At 52.4% G+C, this 18624-nt stretch overlaps 1 protein-coding gene across 2 annotated transcripts in view; it reads right to left on the bottom strand.

Moving 5' to 3' along the window:
* Positions 1-2407: 2407 nt before the first annotated feature.
* The window catches only part of Ttyh2 (tweety family member 2), a 39305-nt gene continuing 23088 nt past the window's right edge, over positions 2408-18624 (bottom strand). The window contains exons 5-15 of one of the 2 annotated variants that reach the window (XM_021227113.2): positions 18472-18567; positions 18040-18112; positions 13283-13352; positions 12978-13033; positions 12216-12308; positions 11858-11950; positions 10573-10715; positions 9764-9952; positions 8974-9052; positions 5228-5286; positions 2408-4055 (exon numbers count right to left, since the gene is read on the bottom strand). In XM_021227113.2, coding sequence (XP_021082772.2) covers positions 4040-4055; positions 5228-5286; positions 8974-9052; positions 9764-9952; positions 10573-10715; positions 11858-11950; positions 12216-12308; positions 12978-13033; positions 13283-13352; positions 18040-18112; positions 18472-18567 — 967 coding nt within the window. In that variant the 3' untranslated portion in view covers positions 2408-4039. The remainder of the gene's footprint in view (positions 4056-5227; positions 5287-8973; positions 9053-9763; positions 9953-10572; positions 10716-11857; positions 11951-12215; positions 12309-12977; positions 13034-13282; positions 13353-18039; positions 18113-18471; positions 18568-18624) is intronic. The other variant, XM_005069960.4, reaches the window with a different exon arrangement.

Genomic DNA, 18624 nt, shown 5'->3' with positions numbered 1-18624 from the left:
ATCATATCTACTCCCCATTACCTTCTGTTTTCGCCTTTTTTGTTGTTGTTGAATTGTTTTGTTTTTCCAATTTTAAATTTTCCAATTTTAAAACTGAGGGAAGGGGGCTGGAGAGATGGCTCAGAGGTTAAGAGCACTGACTGTTCTTCCAGAGGTCCTGAGTTCAATTCCCAGCAACCACATGGTGGCTCACAACCACCTTGAATGAGATCTGGTGCCTTATGCTGGCACACAGGCAGAAGACATACATACATAATAAATAAATAAAATATTTTTTAAAAAACTGAGGGAAGACATGACGCCTATGCTTCTGAAATGGAACCAGAAGTTCAAGGTCAACCTTACACACTAAGCTTGAGACCAGCCTGGGCTGTACAAGACTGCCTCAAAACAAGCAACAAACAAAGCTAGACCAAGGTGGGAGCCTTTTGATTCCAGCACTCCTGAGGTAGAGGCAGGCAGACGTCTGATTCCCAGACTAGCTTGGTCTACATGGTGAGTTTCAGGTTAGCCAGGGCTACATAGTGAAACCTCATCTCAAATCAAAACCAAAACCACCAAACAACACACACACACACATACACACACACTCACAGAGAGAGAGAGAAACAGAGAGAGAGAGAGAGAGAGAGAGAGAGAGAGAGAGAGAGAGAGAGAGCAAACTAAAACAGGAAGCACAAGCTCATGAGATTCTTGCCCACAAAAGCTAACCCATATCCAAGCAATCAGATCTGGTTCTGGTACATGATAATTGGTAAACTCCATCCCAGGACCGAGACCATGACTCTACAGACGCCTCTGCTACCCTCGAATTCAGAGAAAGTAAGGGGCCACCAAATATTTAGGCTTTGTGGGTTAGGAGGCACATATCAAAGTTCTCATGGGGGCCGCTAAGGACAGTTCTTATCTGAGCGTGCTGGGCAACGAACAGGGCTGGCCTCTCCCGCATTGTGTGGAGAGAGGAGGGAGTGCTGGGCTGGGAGTGTAGCTCAGTGGTAGGAGTGGCCACCTAGCATGAGCCAGGCCCTCATTTCAGTCTGAACTTTGGAGAAAGCCCAGAGTACACACGGGGCCTTTCCCTGGTTCTGCAAGAGGAGCTATGGACAGAGGTTAGGGATGTGGCTCCCTGGATAAGAGCTTTTGCTGTGCTAGCCTGAGGACCTGAGTTCAAATCCCCCAGCCCTCACCTAAAAAACTGGGTGTGACTGGGCACATGCCTGCAATCTCAGTGCTGCAGTGGGGGAGACAGGAGGATTTCTGCCTGCCAGCCTAGTGAGAGACCCCATCACAAGGTCACAAGGGAATAAGACGGGGGTAGAGCAGAAGAGGCATTGTCCTTTGTCCTCTGGCCTATGTTCATCTCTCTCTCTCTCTCTCTCTCCCTCTGTCTGTCTCTCTCTCTCTCTCTCCCTCTCCCTCTCTCTGTCTGTCTCTCTCTCTCTCTCTCTCCCTCTCCCTCTCTCTGTCTGTCTCTCTCTCTCTCACGCGCGAGCGCGCGCGCACACACACACACAACACCATTGCCACCCCTACCACCACCATCACCACCACCACCAAACAAACAAAAAACAGGTAAATGTCACAGGCACCTGTGACCTGAGATAGTCACTCACAGGCCCATCTTTTTCCTTAAAAAAAAAAAATTTATAGCTAGGTGTACTGGTGCATACCTTTAAGTCCCAGCATTCAGGAGGCAGAAGTCACCAAGGCTAACTCTGGTCTACAGAGTGAATTCTAAGACAACCAGAGCTACACAGAGAAACTCTGTCTCGGAAAAAAAACATGTGTTTATGCTGAGCATAGTGGTACACACCTTTTAGTCTCAGCACTTGGGAGGCAGAGACAGGCAAATTGCAATGAGTTCTAGGCCAGCCTGGTCTGCACAGTGAGTTCCAGGTCAACCAAGGCTACAAGACCTGTGTGAGTGCATCATATGTGTGAATGCCCATGGAGAGCAGAAGAGGGCATCAGATCCTATGGACCTGGAGGGTCTGATCTTGAGTTGTCATTGTGGGTGCTGGGAACCGAACCTGGGTTCTCAGCCTAAGCAACAAGTGTTCTTAACTACTGAACCATCTCTACAGCCCCAAGATTGGCTTTTTAATTTCTATTTATGTGTATATAGGTCTCTGTGTGTTATCCTGGAAGAGCAGGGCAGTGGATCCCCTGGAGGCAGAGCTACGGTGGTTATGAACTGCTTGACATGGGTGCTGGGAACCAAATTCAGATCCTCTGGGAAAGCAGCAAGTGCTCTTACCTGCCGATCCGTCTGTCCGGCCCCTCATAGCCCCCCTCACCTCTCATCGGAGCCTCTTATAATCCCTCCCTCCACAACCTCGGTGGAAGGGAATGCACCCTCGATAGTCCCCAAAGCTTAGCAAGTAAGTGACCCAGTCAAGCGCACATCTTCAGAGACATGGTTTATTTCTTGGCTCAGGTGAGGGTGAAGACGTATCAAGCAGAGGTTTGCCCACCCGACTCCTGTAGAACCCGGAGGAGTTTAGTTTAACGTACATGCATTAAAAAGTCCTTCAGTTGCTGCAGAGGAAACATTAGAAGCAATGCCTTGAGGTCAGCCCAAGATCTGCACAGGGCACAGATACAGAAAGATGGCTCACAGTATGCGCGGGTTATAGGGGACACAGTGAGGCCGGCGCCTGGTGGCTTGGCTGGGAGCTGTCAGTGTGATGACAGGGAAACGGCCCTGTTGCACACTATCACAGGCCCTGCTTAGGTGTGCAAGGCCACGGGGCTTCAGGGTGTTGTGTGCTCTGGATTGGCAGGAGGTTGGAAGCACCAAATAGCCTAACCTGGTTCCTCAGCAGGCAGGACATCGGTCATTATTTTCTCCTAGCCAGAAAACGGCTTCAGAATAGAGAAAGCCCCTCAGTCTTGTGGGCTACCACGTCTCTCCCTTTACAGGGCCCTAGATATCCTTCTCCAGCCATCTGGCACAGGGTGTCTCACCAATCTTTATTTAAAAAATAAAAAAAAAAATAGATGGACTGAGTGTGGTGGCGCACACCTTTAATCCCAGCGCTCAGGAGGCAGAGGCAGGCGGATCTCTGTGAGTTCTAGGCCAGGGCCAGTCAGGGCTATATAATGAGACCGCAGTAACACAAAAGAAAGCCCCACACAACCCACTCCCCAGCCTCTCCTCCAGATCTGTAAAACGGCTTCTGAGAGAGAGCTGCAGTATGGAAACAGATGTAAGGCCCGAGCCTTTTGGAGGTGCCTGTGAGGGAGCTGTGGGTCTTTGGATCATCAGAATGTCTTAAAGTACAGGGAACAAGAGCCCAGTTGCTTTCAAAGTGTCTGTTCATACCTGAGACTGTCCCCACCTGCAGCTGAGACCCGGCTGCAGAATGGAGCCGGCCGGTGGAGGTTAGAGAGGCAGAATGTGGCGGGCCCTCTCCCATGCTCCTGCCCAAAGCTGCCAGGCTGCAGTGCCCAGCGTGAAGCCACCAAGCCCTCTGGGAAGTACTCTGAGTGCCATCCTTGGCAGAGTCTGTGTGGTCTCAGAACGTGGTTCCTGGGCTACGTGTTTTCCTAACACACTTCCAACTGTCACCTGCTAGGAAGTGATGACAGAGTTACGGGAAGGTGTGGCCTGGGCTTAGGGCCGTGCTACTAAGAGGCAGGGCCCAGTGGCAGGACCTTGAGACAATGGAGCTCTCAGGCTGGTGGTCGCCTCCTCACTGCCACTTAGCATCTGCTCAGGATGGGGCTTAGGGGGCTGAACCGGGTGGCCGGTTCTGGGACGGCAGCTGAGTCCTAGGACGGAGAGCTTGGCCAGAGAGGCTGGTCTAGTCTCGGCCTTGCATCCACCTGTGGCTTGGTCAGGTGTCCCAGCTGTGTCTCCGCAGCCACAGGACCTTCCCAGTCCAGGAACTTTCAGTTTCTGTTATAGAAACACAGCCAGGACCTGCAGCGGCTGGAAAAACCAAGCTGGGTGGAGGAGGCAGGTGCCCTGGAAGTTGCTAGGATGGGAACTCGTAGTGTCTCAGATGCTCATCCGCCACGGACATGTAGGTGGCCCTCATGCTGGGAGAGTACTGTGGTGGAGAAGAGGGACAGTCAGAACAGGGCACAGCTCACTGTCGGGTCAACCTGACACTATACAGCCCGCATTCCCGTGTGAACGCTGGTTCCATACCCATAGATTCCCATAGATTCAACTGTGGATCAAAGCTACTAAAAAAAGAAATGCCCGCACTAAGTATGTATGTGCTGGTTTTCTTCTATTGTTTCTGTTACTTATTTAGACAGGGTCTTACTTTGTAGTCCAGGATAGCCCAGAACTCCTTATGCAGCCAGGCTAGACTCTTAACTCAAAAGGATGGCTTCAGCGAGAGCTGGGATTACGTGTGTATGTCACCACACCCAGAGTCAATGAAGCAACATTTTGCAGAGTTGGATTGCTTTAGTTATTAAAAGTCACCCGGCTGTGATCCTGAACACACAGCAGGGTGTGTGCAGGTTACACGAAAAGCAGCGCATCGTTTTACACGAGGCACTGGAGCATCATCGGAGTTTGGGATCCTTGGGATCCCTGGAGTCAGTCCTCTCTGTGCACTTCTCAGAGGATGACAGCCTGGCCAGGGACAGCAGCCAGACACAGTGTTTTCATCACAAGGTGTCGTGTAGCTGGGGGAATACCAGCATGGCTTGAGAAGCTTCGTGTCCACCGATGCCTCCCGTCTGACACCCATCGGGGGCCCCGGGCTTTAGCCTCTAGCATAGCGTGCACACACAGAGCAGGGATCTTCCGTCCTCCGCCCCAGCACCCAGGCTGCTCTCTCACTAAGGTGTGGCACTGGGCTGTATCAGGTGCACCAGTTCGGAGCAGTTAGCTAGCAGCCAGAAGCCTGAGTGGCGCAGACCCATAGGTCCTAGGAGCCAGGTCTGAATCCCAAGTGTGCATTGTATGTGTGTAGCTGCCACCTACCTTGTTTTGTTTGCATTTGAAACAAGGTCTTTCGTTAACCTAAAGCTTGCCCAGTAGGTGAGGCTGGCTGGCCAGTGAGCCCCAGGGATTCATTCACCCGTCTTCGCCTCCCCAGCGTTGAGATTATAATACAGACTACCACACCTAGCTTTTTATAATGCAGGTACATGTTTTAATATTTTTATGCTTTTTATAATTCTGGAGGCTTGAATTCAGGTCCTCACAAGGCATTCACTTTACTGACTGAACTGTCATCCAGTCCCCATCTATACATTTTACCTTCTCCGTGACTTTGGCAGAGGTCTTCCAAACTCTCCTGGCCACTTGAAAAAATGGACCTAAAATAATTCAGCAAGATCCTTTTTCTAAGGGTCTTCAAATATCTAGGGAGTTTTAGACGTCCCCATGCTCAGGCCACACCCACCAAGATACTTTTTTTTCTGTATTGAGGTAGGACACAGAAAGTAGAAAACCAAACTTTTAAAAGTGTCACCAAGATTCTACTCCTTCCTTCCTTCCTTCCTTCCCTCTGTGTTTTTTTCAAGACAGGGTTTCAGGTTCCCTGTGTAACAGTCCTGGCATCTGCTTTGTAGACCAGGCTGGCCTCAAACTTAGAGATCTGCCTGTCTCTGCCTCCCAAGTGCTGGGACTAAAGGTGTGCGCCACCACCGCCCAGCCAGACATTTTCCATTTCTTTTTTTTTTTTTTTTTTTTTTTTTTTTTTCAAGACAGGGTTTCTCTGTATTGTTTTGGAGGCTGTCTTGGAACTCACTCAGTAAACCAGGCTAGCCTCGAACTCACAGAGATCCGCCTGCCTCTGCCTCCTGAGTGCTGGGATTAAAGGCGTGCGCCACCACCGCCCGGCCATTTTCCATTTCTTAACACCCATGATTGTTGCTGGCCTACTGACCCCAGGATCAGAGTCTCCAGGCCCCAGGGACATTTCTGAAGTCTAGGTCACACATAACAGGAAGCATGCCACCTGAGGTAGGATGAGGAGAAAGGGGCACGAGGCCCTTCAGGTAGCCCAGTGCATCTCCATGAGGTGATCTTGTCTCTTAGACACAATACAATGTCTAATGATGGCCCAGTTGTCACAGCTGGGGCAGGGCTGGGGATAGAATACTGTGGACATCTAGCAAGCGGAAGCCAGACAAGCATCCTACAATGCACAGGCCAGCATCAACACCCAGGACCACCCTGCCCATCAGAGCACCGGGAGCGTTGAGTGAGGCAGCCTAAGAGTGTTGGTTCTCTGCTTTGGCTCACAGGCCAGCAGCAGGTTTGCCTGGGAATAGCTAGATGTGCAAATGCCTGGGTGCTGGCCCAGAATCCACAAGCCCTTTTAAAAGATTCCAGTGAGCACACAAGCACGAGACCCCCCCCACCTCCCCCAAACTCTGAGTGAAATGGGTCAGTTTCAAGCAGGGTGGTGCTTTAATCCTTACCCAGTGGTAAGGATTATAAGGATCTCCTTTACAAGACGGAGAACTTTGAAAAGACCAATCAGAATTTTGTTCCTTGTTTCTGCTCTCCTTGGTCCTTTGCTGTCTGTAAAACCCATCTCCTGGGGCTGGGGGTATAGTCTGTCGGTAGACAGAGCATGTGTGAGGCCCTGAGTTCTAGTCCCTAGTACCAATACTACCCCTTTCAGGGCTTACAGCAGTACTGGTATTTTATGGGATAGAAGAGCTTGGAATTGAAGATAAAGCCAGCAAAGATCTTGAACTCAGGAATTTTCACAATCACTCTGAGTTGTTTTTGTTGGGGGGGGGTCTAGAAACACAAGAGAGATTCCCTGGAGACAGAGCTAAGGGGAAGACACTTTCCAGGCTGCGCTTTCGGTGGCCTTGCTTTCTCTCACTCATGCTCTAAGTCTGATGACTCTTTGGAAGGAGGCGGAGGCAGGGGCAGAACCCTCTCCACCTCACAGCCAGTGTGCTGCCTTCCCTGAGGCAGATGCCCACACCCTCATCCCTCCTGTTTCCATGGACGACAGCATCAATACCTGTCTCTCCAGATGTCCCTAGCAGGGGCAGAGGGTGGGAATCTTCCCCCGGAGCTGGCTGGGACAGGGCAGCTTGTAATCACCTTTGCCAAGGCAATGAGGGCTGTTCTGTCCTCCAGCCTTGCAAATAAGGTCAACTATTGTTTACTTCAGCTAAGGACACGGAGAGTGGCCTGATTGTCTCAGACAGAAGGTAACCTAAAAATCACTTTCACTTACAATCACAGTTTAGTGATTAATTCCTTTTTCACAGCAGCAGATTTTCCCAAATCATGTTTGGCTTAGATTAATAATAAAGTCAGTCTGCATCCCTGGGGCCTGGCAGCTGGAGGGAGATAGAAAGAACCAGAAGGCTGACTAGCAGAAGGCAGGATGGGATTTTAAAGGTGCAGCCTCTAACTCACTACTGCGTAAACCCTGGGAGGGGCATGTCTGTGAAGCCTGCACTTGGGGGGTGGCGGGGTGTTGTGGGATATTATTTTAAGACGTGGGTTGCTTTTGTTTATGTTGAGCTTGTTTAACTCCGTGAAGCTGTGTCACTTTGCCTGTCTAAAACACCTGATGGCTTAGTAAAGAACTGAGTGGCCAATAGCGAGGCAGGAGAAAGAAACAGACAGGGCTGGCAGGCAGAGAGAATAAATAGAAGGAGAAATCTGGGAGGAAGAAGGAGCAAGAGAACCAGGGAAGGACAACACTAGGGGACAGCCACCCAGCCAGCTACAGAGTAAGAGTGTGAAAGTAAGATTACAGAAGTAAGAAAAGGAAAAAGTCCAGAGGGAAAAAGGTAGATGGGACAATCTAAGTTAAGGAAAGCTGGCTAGAAATAAACCAACGTAAGGTTAGGCATTAAAAAAAAAGCCCCCAGTGGAGCTACAGTAAAACAAGGTGGGGGCAAAAGTTCAAGGGCAGCCTCAGCTACATAGCGAGCCATGAGTTAAGTTCAGGGTCAGCCTCGGCTACATAGTGAGCCATGAGTTAAGAGGTCAGGCTAAGGGAGACCCTGCTCAAAGAAGCAATAGTAATATGGGGATGGGGACAGGTGGCTCAGTGGTTAAGAGCATCTGCCACTCTTCCAGAGGACCTGAGTTCCGTTCCCAGCACCCACATGGTGGTTTAAAATCATCTGTAACTCCAGTCCTAGAGGATCTGATACTGTCTTCTGGCCTCCACGGGTACTGGGCATGTTTGGTGCAGGCAAACAACCCCCCCCAAGCAATCAAATAAATGAATGAATGAACAAAAGAACAAATAGATAGACAGACAGACAGACAAAGACCAAATTTTCTTTTGGTCTTACAATGCAAGAATAACGTTCTTTTCTTTTTCACTTTTTTTCCTTTTGAAGTAAGATCTCCTATATCTCAGGATGGTCTTGAACTTGCTCTGTGTGACCTTAGACTTATTAGAATCACCATACCCAGTTTTACACTGGGGCTGGGGTTTGAACCCCAGGCTTCATGTGTGCTAGGCAGGGACTCTACCAAATGACCCACATCCGTAGCCCTGGGAGCAGTTTCTTGAGGGCCATGTAAAGGCCATTACCACGAAGACCCCCCCCACTCCTCCCCCACCACACCCCCTGCAGTGCCCAGCTCCAAGTTGGAGCCCTGACCATCATGTGATATGAGAAATTTACTTTTCCCTCTAAGTAAAAACAATGGCCAACCAAGCATGGCTACCCTAACCACCAGGTGGATTTATGATGGGCCAGTGTGACAAATGCTGTCTCTGGTCCTCTTGCTTGAAGACAGAGGCCATTTATCTTGAGGACAGTCGTGCAATGGGCAATGCCCAGGAGACCATCTAACAGGGTGAGATTGCTTTGTTTCTCTATGGTCTAGGTAGCTGACGGCCCGTGACATGCGTGGCAGTCTCAAAGACCTATTTGATATCAAAGCTGTTGCTTTCTTTTCTATCTCAACGGGGATCACACACCGTGATGACTGACAGATTCTGTTTTTGATTATGTCCCTGACAGGGACCAGGACAGTGACTTCGCCACAGAAGGAATACTTACTGTGGGCGGAGGGGAACCTCTCCCGATGAGTGGCACATTCTCGTATCGTGGGTTCCCACCAAAGAGTATGGCCTGGTTCCTGGGGGCCGAGAGGAGAAATCAGGTGTGTGTGTGTGTGCTTGAACTTGTGCTCCTGGGAGTCGAGGGTGGTGGTGTTGGCCGGTGGAGGGATTGTGGGTAGGACAATCAAGGAAAAAGAGCTGGGCGTGGTGGCTCACACCTGTAATCCCAGGACTTGGGGGCGGGGAGATCGAGGACATCTTGGGCTACAGTGTGAAAGAACACTCTAGGGCAGGTCCCCAACCTTCCTAATGCTGTAGCCCTTTAACACAGTTCCTCATGTGGTGACCCCCGATGGGAAAGTTATTTCCTTGCTGCTTCATAACCGTACTTTTGCTACTGTCTTGAACTGTAATGTAAGTATCTGATGTGCAGGATAGCTGATAACCCACAGGTTGAGAACCACTGCTCCGGGAGACCAGAGAAGAGGCAGCTAACAAGGGACAGATGCCAGGAGCACCATGACTTGGAGAAATGCAGCTTCTCAGGCCTGGGGCTGCCCTGGGGGCTTGTGGCGAAAGCCCATGGCTTTGTACCTGCAATGTGCTTTTCTCCGTGGAGAGGTGACTAGATGCTCCTATTGGGCAACCTGTGGGTCTTTGGGGCCTTCCCTCCCCCGTTTGTTCTTGGGGACCAAATGCTCTGTCTACAAACTCAACCTCACTCCAGGGCTAGGAGGGCTATGCTTCCCAGCCCGGGTGTGGGAGACTTGGGGCCCTACTGTGCGTACATGTACTCGGAGACAGGGGCGTTGGAGATGGTCTGGGTGGGGGGAGGCTGGAGGCTGCACTGGCTGCCAAGGCCACTGCTGTAGCTGCAGAAACTGTGCAGCTGCCCCCTCATCGGGTTGTGGGCTGCAATGCGCCGAGCTTGGGGGTTGAAAGGGTCATCGTCGTCAATGTCATCGTAGTCTCTGTCCCTAGAGAAAGATACAGAAGTTGGTCAGCCATGAGGGGTGAGGCTCAAGGCCACGCGGTCCTATTCTGCTCCCCAGTCTCTCTTCCTAGGGCACTCTCGGGCCGTATGCATCTTCTTCAGCATGTGCAAAGGCCTGGTCCCCAGGGGTACAACTTACTCTACCTGACCCCAGTGCCATGTCCACCTCTTCTAGGCAGCCGCCATACCGGCTGTGTACATGGCGTTGGGGAGGTGGCCCACTCACTCTATCTTGTCCGTCCATTTGTGAGGTCCTGAAATCTTGTCTTTGTCTCTCTCCAGAAGGAGCCTGCAGATTCCTTCTTGATATCTTTGACCCTCCCTACTGCTTTCTGGGGCCCTCTCTCATCATGTCACCTTGTAAAGTCTTGCTTAGGAAGAAGAGCAAGGGCTTCTGGGAGGTGCCAGGAGGGTTGTCACCATCTTTGACCCAGTTACTTTTTCAGGGATCTATGTTAATTCTCAGGGAAACCCCTGCCAGTCTGCAGGGGCTGAATGCTGGGCCCTCTGCGGCCCTCCATTGTCTCAGGTGACAATTGGTGGTGCCACCACCGCAGGAAAACCCCTATGCGGCAGGGGGCCACTTCCTTTCTGGTACCCTACCTGCTGATGAAGTGTTTCCAGGCCTGAGGCCCCGCACAGGTCAGGGTAGAGAAAGCCATGGCAGCCAGGATGGAGAAGAGACCAAGGAATAGCAGGCCCTCAATGCCATCATAGCAGATACCAGTGAGGGCATCCAGGTAGTCCTAGGGAAACAGGGACATGTCATTGCAGGGAGATGTGTGGCAAAGTCTAGGGTCTGAGCCTCTCCACGGGAGCCCCTCTCCTTCCTGCCTTTGCCTGTCATCTTCAGGTTGCTCCCCACCCAAAGCAGAGACCACTGCCTTTTGGGGTCCCCAGTCTAGAGTCACCTGACAACTCCTTGGGACAGACGGGCCGGCGGCTCTACAAGGATTTGTGGGCCTCCTACTGTGTGCCAGACACTGGAGGCTGACTTCAAACAAGACAAATGAGGTGGTGGCTAGTTGTAGAATTGGAAACAGGTTATATCCATAACTCTTTCATTTTAAAAATTTTATTATTTTATGTCTAAGTGTATTTAAGTGTGTACAGTGTGTGTGTGTATACATACATGGGTCATAGCATATGTGTTTATTCTAAATCTATACAGGTTGTGGAAAATGTTGACATACATGATATATATTGGCTTACTGCTTAGGGGTGAGGTGCTCACATACCTCCAGTATCTCTTGTATTATTGTATATATGTGAGATTAGGTTTTTGGTATTTTTTTTTAGACAGGATCTCACTCTGTAGACCAGGCTGGCCTGGAACTCACAGAGATCCACCTACCTCTGCCTCCCAAGTGCTGGGTACTAAAAGTATGCGCCACCATATTTGCCCCCCCCCTCCAGAGCTTCACCATATAGCCCAGCCCAGATGGTCTTAAATTCATGATCCTCCTGCCTCAGCCACTAAGTACTGGAACTACAAGCATGCATCAGCATGTCTGGTATATTGTATCCTGGCGATGAGACTGAAACACTGACTTGCAAGACAGGGAGATGGATGGGTTGACCAGATGGCTATTAGTCTAGGTAGTGGGTAGCTATACACTAATCATTTAGGTCGAGAGTCTTCCAGTCTTCTAAAACTTTCCTGCCCAGCCTTTCTAGGTTCCTATTGTAAGTCCCTTCCATGGGGTGCTCTCCTGAAGCCAGAGAATCAAGAAGCTAGATACCTCCTTCCGCTTCCCACTGTTCGGCTTCAGCCTCATTCCTGGGCCTTAAGGGAGTCCAGACAAGTCCTAGGCCTTTGCTGGCTTCTCTCTGGAAAACCGTGCCCTGCTGGTGTACCCCACACCCTTCGCAGTCAGTCACCTAGTACCTTGTGCAGCCCTCGGCAATCTAACATGGCAGTCAGCTGGTGCAGGCTGGTCTCGGAGGAGTTCAGCAGAATCTGGATGCCGAGAAGGTCTTTCTGAAGTGGGGGGGGAGAGAAGGCAGGGCGAGCAGCTGGGGAGGGCGCGCATACAAGACGATAAAGAGCAGCTGTGCAAAGAGGCCTTCGGGTGAGAGGAAAGGGCTGAGCCACAGGGAGTGAGGGATGCCCAGGTGGCCGGATGCTCGCCCAAACCTGGCTGGGGCACAGGCAGGAGTGTGGCAGAGGACAGGGTGGATGGGGGCAGGGCCCAGCGAGGGCTCTCCTCCTCCCAGCACAGCTGCTGGGATGGCTGGTCCCTTACCTCTGCTGTAGGGAAGAGGGGAACAGCAAACTGCAGCAGGCCTACAACTTGGATCTGCATGGTGGTCAGTGAGCGCTGGAACACGGTCAGTGACTGCGTGGAGAGGACCACAGCCTCCCGTGAGAACCCATTCCCCGGAAGTCCTGCGGCTACCAGGAGGCTTGTCCTCTTGGTAGTCCCTCCTGGTAGTCACATCACCGTCAGGCAAATGTATAGGAGCGGGGCAGGCTGTACCCACTGTAAAGGGCTTCTTGGACTCTGGATTCAGGGGACAGGCATAAGGAATTGGATTCCGCTGGTTTTGGAACACTGGACCTTGACTCATAGAAGGAAACTGCTCCCCAGCATCCGGATCTCGAGCCATCTGGTCAACCCAACCACTCACTATATGGCATGATTATGCTCTTTCCCCAAAAGAAATCTTTCCCCCACATCCCTCTGTCTTTTTAGAGCTTCACAGTCCTCCTGCTTCTCACTATTCACATGTGGTCCTCATACTACATGGCACTTGCTGCCATGGGACCTATCCCCACGAGGCACACCCCAGCTCTCTAGGGAGGTGCACACGCGTGAGCATAGGAGAAAGGTATAGAATGCAGTAACCAAGGGCAAACCCCTTTTTGAGGATGGCCAAGAGAGGGACCGCAGTGAAGTGATGCCCATCTGTCCACCATCCTGGCACATGGTAGGGGCTCAGGGTCCAGGGAGAGGGAGGCCAGGAGGGGCTGTGGGAAAGGCGAAGTTGTGCTTGGATGGCTGTACCTGCTGGAAGGGGCTGCTTAGACTCTGACTGCATTGCAGGTAGTAGCGGGTCACCTCTGCAAAGCAAGAGCATCGGCGTAAGGAAGCTCACCGGAAACCAGACCCCTCGGCCTGCTCTGTGGTCCAGCCCACTCCCAAAAGGTGGTTTTCCAGGAAGTGGCCCAGTGGTCTAGAGGAAGCTAGGCCTGGGATACGGAGACCGCCTGATGAGCACAGGAAGAGGTGAAGTGTAGGAAGTCGGATCATGCAGGCTTAGCCTGAGGTTGGGGAATGGCTCTGGTGACAGAGGCCCCAAAGGACATTACCTGAACTGAGCTGGCTCCGTGTGTTGTTCAAGATGTAGATGTCAGGGGCCATGCAGAAGTCACTGGTACCCTGAGTCGTGGAGACAGGAGTGGGAAGAGGATGGTCAGACAGGCCCTCGGGCACCGGGAGGAGAGAGCCTGGCTCCTGCTGCCCTGGCCACTTTGATCTCTAACTCAGCCCAGGGCAGAAAAGAAGCTGGGAGCCAGATTATCAACTTTGAGTCCTGGCTCTGTCCTTTCCTACCTGTTACCTTGGACAAGTGACTTATTCTTTTTGTGTCCGAGTAGTCTCACCTATTGTGTAGACACAGGGACACTATTCACCTCACATAGGACTGTTAATGTAGGGGCAGCTGCAAGTGTGGGTCTGGAGTGGTCTTCCCTTGCTCTCGGACTTATTTGCTCTTCTCTGCTGTATTCTTGCCATTGCCAAGCTCTGCACACTCTGGCGGTCAACCTATAAAAGGTTGCTTTTTTTTTTTTTTGTAAACAAAACAGAACAGGATCTAACTATATAGCTCTGGCTGTCCTGGAGTTCACTACGTAGATCAGGATGGCCTCGAACTCATGGAGATCTGCTTGCCCTCTGCCTTCTGAGTGCTGGCATTAAAGGCATTCGTCCTATGCATGACTCTGACTTGCCATCTAAAGGATAAGACTAGGAAGAAGTCCATCTTGGCGCCTTTGGGGTCATGATTCCATTGCTGAGACCAGTAGGGAGCCAGTGGAAAACTATTGGAGTTGGAGCATGACCAGTAAGGTCAGTGTGACTGTTTGACAGAGGAGTGACAGGAGGATGCCATGTTCTGAGCCTAGAGTTGGTATGGGGTGCAATGGAGACCTGGAGAGAAGAGGCACCCCATCTTTCAGAGCAACCCGGCAAACTCTTGCTCCCATGCCCCATACTAAGGAGCTACCCAGTTCTCTGATGCATGATCCTGGAGCATGGAACTCCTTCAGGCAGCCCTGTGACACGAAAGGTACTCTGTCCATATGCAGCACCACCCCTCACCCACTGAATACAGGTTTTGAGCTCTTACTAGATACAGGCATGACTTTAGGACTGAGGACTGGTACTTGCCAGGGGCATGTGTTTGTGTCTTGGGATTGAGAGCAGAACATGTATGGGGGACACTGGGAGACAACAGGCTCCCCTAGATTCAAAAGTTCTCCAGAGTATCCCGACATTCATCTCCTCCCCCACACAAGCACGACCATTCCCCCCAACCCCCGACATATGCAGTCACCCACATGCACTCAGGACCTCGGAGCATGGTTTTATATACAAACCACCAACATACATAATAAATCACCGAGCCTATTATTATCAGTTAGAGCTGCAGCGTTAGCAGGCCTGGTGGTGCGCCCTCGCCCCTTGGCTGGAAAAGCAGAGATGGAGAGCCAGGCTGGGGTTGCTGGAGAGAAGCCTTGACAAATGGAGTAAGGCCACTGTCTTTGAATCACACCTCCAGAAAGACCAGGACCCAAAGAGGGGGAGCTAGGAACCCCTTTATGAGGCGTCACCAATGCTGAGGCTTCTCTTCCACCTCTGGTTAGGTCAGGCCTGGGAAAGTGGGCTAAGATATTGTGGCGGTACAAGGCTTACTGTGAGAAACCAAATCTGCCAATGAAGGTGTGCATGCGTGTGAATATGATACATGTGTGTGTGCACGTGTGTGTCCATACCTGTTCATTCAATGATGCATAGAAGGAAGGGCATGAGGGAAGAGGATGACAGGAAGAGGGCAGCTAGTGTAAGTAGGAAGGCTGGGAGAAGCTGACATTGGCCCAGGTGAGCTAGCCCAGGGGATGGCTGAGCCTACAGGAAGTTCCCAAGCATCTGAAGGGGTTATCCCTGGGTCCCTCACATGCTGAGAACTGTGTTAGAAGCCAAGATGGCTACTACACATTGAACAGTCATCGTGTGCCATCTGAGGCACCGGGTACTTTTATTCTCCTGTGTAAAACGGAGGCATGGAGGACTTCGGCAACTTCCAGAGGTTCTGCTGCTGGGAAGGGATGAAGGAATGACAAGACTAAGGCTGGGGGCTCTAGCAGCTATGCTCCTGCCTCTGACCCAGGAGGTGGGCCTGCTGCCCCTCAGGCCTGCATGCTCTGGAGTCTTCTGTCACCTTTGCTGCGGCCACAGCACCTGTGAGATGCCTCACCAACTCCTGCTCTCTCCCCCTCTGGGCATTGCCTCTCCTCTGCCCAAAGAGCCCCCGGCACCTGAAGGTTGTTTGTGTCTCATTGCCGGCTACATAGGGGTGGCCAGCAGGGCCAGTAGGAGGGCTTAGGGCCACAGGTCTGGGGGCTCTGAGCTTGGCTCCCCAGTCCCTACCTGCCCTCCACTCAGCGTGCCCCGGAACTATCTGTGTCCATACTCTGTCCTGTGGATGTCCCGCCTGGTGGGTAGGTTGGGGGAAGGGTGATGGTGTGACTCTGGCCCCACTGCCCTGGAAATCGGCCTCAGAGGACAGTGGCAGTGGAGGAACACAAAAGCTCTGCACAATGACCCCTTGACAGCTGGTGGCCCCCCCGCCCCCACCCCCAGCTCCTCCTTACCCCTTTTCCTATTAAAATGCCACGGCAGCATCGGCTCTGTCAAAGACCCATTCAGTGCCCTCACACCCGCCTCTCCTGCACAAGGGCCCGACTAAAGGAATTAGGGAGATGGCATGGCTCCCAGCTCCCTGGCATTCCACGGCACCGGGCTGCAGATAAAACGGCCTGTGGGTTCCTTGAACGCAAGATGCTTGATGGGAGAAACCCCTGCTGGGAGGGAGCCAGCTCCCAAGGGCAGCTCACGGTGGCAAGCCGGGGTGCTGGTTGCTTCTTCAAAAGGCAGAGGCTGCCAGAAAGGGGCCCCAGCCCCATAGGCTCAGCAGGGAAAGCTTCCCTACGCCCGCCCGCACTTGTATCTGGAGCAGAGGCTGCCAGCCAGGCAGCTGTGCCCATCACTCTGGGCAGTGGGGCCCCTCCCCACGCTGTTTACAACCTCCCAGCTCCAAAGGCCACCAGGATGCCTTGAGCACAGCCTGGGCCCCAGTGCTGTCTTCTTGGCACCAGTCCTTGGCACAGAAGGGGGGAGGTGAGAAATACCCACTTCCTTTCGGTTTTGAGACAGGATCTCATGTGACCCAAACTGGTATCAGACTTACAAATCCCTGCCTTTAACCCCTCACATGCTGGGATAACAAATGGGCTCTATCATGGCCAATTACGCAGCGCTGAGGATGGAGCCCAGGGCATGGTCTACGTGGGCCAGCACCTTACTGAGTGTCCCCGGCCTTCCCTATCCCCTGCTACATACAGCGCTAGAACTCAAACCTACGGCTTTTTACTAGAGTAAAAAGTTCTGTCACTGAGCTATGTTTCCAGCCCCCCCACACACACTTAGATTTATTTTATGTGTATGAGTAGTGTGTGTGTGTGCGTGTTTGTATACACGCACATGTGTACCGTGTGTGTCTGGTGTCCTGCTCAGCAGTCAGAAAAGGGCATCGAGTCCTCTAGAACTGGAGTTGAGGAGGACTGCGAGCCACCACGGGTGCTAGGAACGGAACCTGGGCCCTTCTCAAGAGCAGCGGCAGGTGCTTTTAGCCGTTGAGCCAGATCTCCAGGCCACAGCCTCCCAGCCCCTCAGAGCTGCCATACTAAGTTACTCAGGTCAGACTCCAGTTCACCCTGTAGCTCATGCAGGCCTTTAATTTACAATCCTGCCTCGGTCTCCAGAGTAGCCAGGGCCATAGACTTGAGTCACCAGAACTGCCTGCTCAGCACTTCTGAATAAGCGCCTATCAAGTGTGGCAGAGCCAGGTGGCACCAGGGACCATTTATCCTGTGGCTATGCCAGACCAGAGTTCCCAGGCAGCCCCAGGGACACCAGGCAAGGTGTGCTGTGGGTTAGGCAGAGCAGGTACAGATGGGGGAGGGGGGGACATGGCTTACAGCCCTCAAATCAGAGTGGGTCCCTGAAACCTCCTAGTGAAGTGTGTCTTCCCCAGAACACGCACAATTGTAGGTTCACACAGGCGTGCAGCAACATACACACGCGGAGCGAGCACTTATCACTAGTGATTCCCACCACATTGTGAATCTGCCTACAAGTTGTGGCTTCCACTGAGTGACTGTCAATAGGGAAAGTCAATCCCGCCCGCACCCCCCCTCGCTCCCCCCCTGCCCGAGTTTGCAGCCCAAGGCACAAACCGCAACCCCGCCAGCTGAGTGAATGAGCACTCAGGCAGCTCAGCTCCAAGATCAATGATTTTTTAAAATACATTCTCATATAGAAGTCCCTCACTTTCCCGTTACATTTGAGGCATGGCATTCTGAAGCACACACGTGTGTTTCAGAGCAGGTGTAAGGGCAACAGGGCTGCAGAGGGGCAGACGGTGGGAGACGCCGCCTTCTGGGTACCTGATATCTGGAGGAAGGTAAAGGAACCCACCCGGCTTCCGCCAGGTTAGCTCTTCACACTCGTACAGAAGCTCCCTGTCTGCCCACGCGCTCTCTGCTCGCCCAGACAAGCAGGGTGTCTTGTCTTGGCTCTGTGCCCCGAAGCCCTGTAACTTTGGATAAGCCCCTTCCTGTCTCTGAGCCAGGCCAAAGTGACCCAAGCCTCTTTAGTTCTAAGACTCTGGGATGGAAGCTGAGTGAGGGACTGAGCCCAAAGCTAGCCTGTCTGGGGTCTTTGAACAGGACAGGACAGGCGACTGTCTTGGTCAGAGCGGCTACCCACAATCCCCTCCACTTACCACCGCTGCAGCCGAGTCAGCAGCCAGGGAAGCCCAGCTGAGGATCAGGGTCAGAACTCCACAGCACAGCATGCTAGGAGAGAGGCAGACACTCTGGGATCTCGGAAGGATGGGCAGGAGGGGCTCTTTTAGACAGTGGTCATCCTACCCGCTTCAGCATCCTTCCTGCCAGGAGGAGCCCTACCTGGCCACGCTTTGGCCCCCACCCCCACCCCATCTCCATCACAAGCTAGGAGAGGGCTGTGGATCCCAGCGCCCTGGTTGAAGAGACCCAGCTGGGACAGCACAGAGAGAGCTGGGGTGTGGGGCATGTGACACACAAGGGACATCCTGGCTACTGCCCCTCTCAGGGCCTGGCTAGGTCCTCATCTCCCTCTACAGGGGGCCTCTAATCCCACTCTTTGCTTCAGGAACATAAACAGGGCTACTCACGAGGCTAGGAGACACTTGGAGCGCCTGGCCAGTCCCAGGCAGGTGACCAGGCAGATGACCAGGTCCAGGATGAAAAGAAGGAGGTAGAACAGCCACCTGGGTGGAGGCAGAGAGAAGGTGAGGATCCGCAAAATCAGAACCCCTCCCCCACAC

The sequence above is a fragment of the Mesocricetus auratus genome, unplaced genomic scaffold, assembly GCF_017639785.1.
Source record: "Mesocricetus auratus isolate SY011 unplaced genomic scaffold, BCM_Maur_2.0 Super-Scaffold_100007, whole genome shotgun sequence".
NCBI lineage: Eukaryota > Metazoa > Chordata > Mammalia > Rodentia > Cricetidae > Mesocricetus > Mesocricetus auratus.
This window is presented reverse-complemented; position numbering and strand designations above follow the sequence as displayed.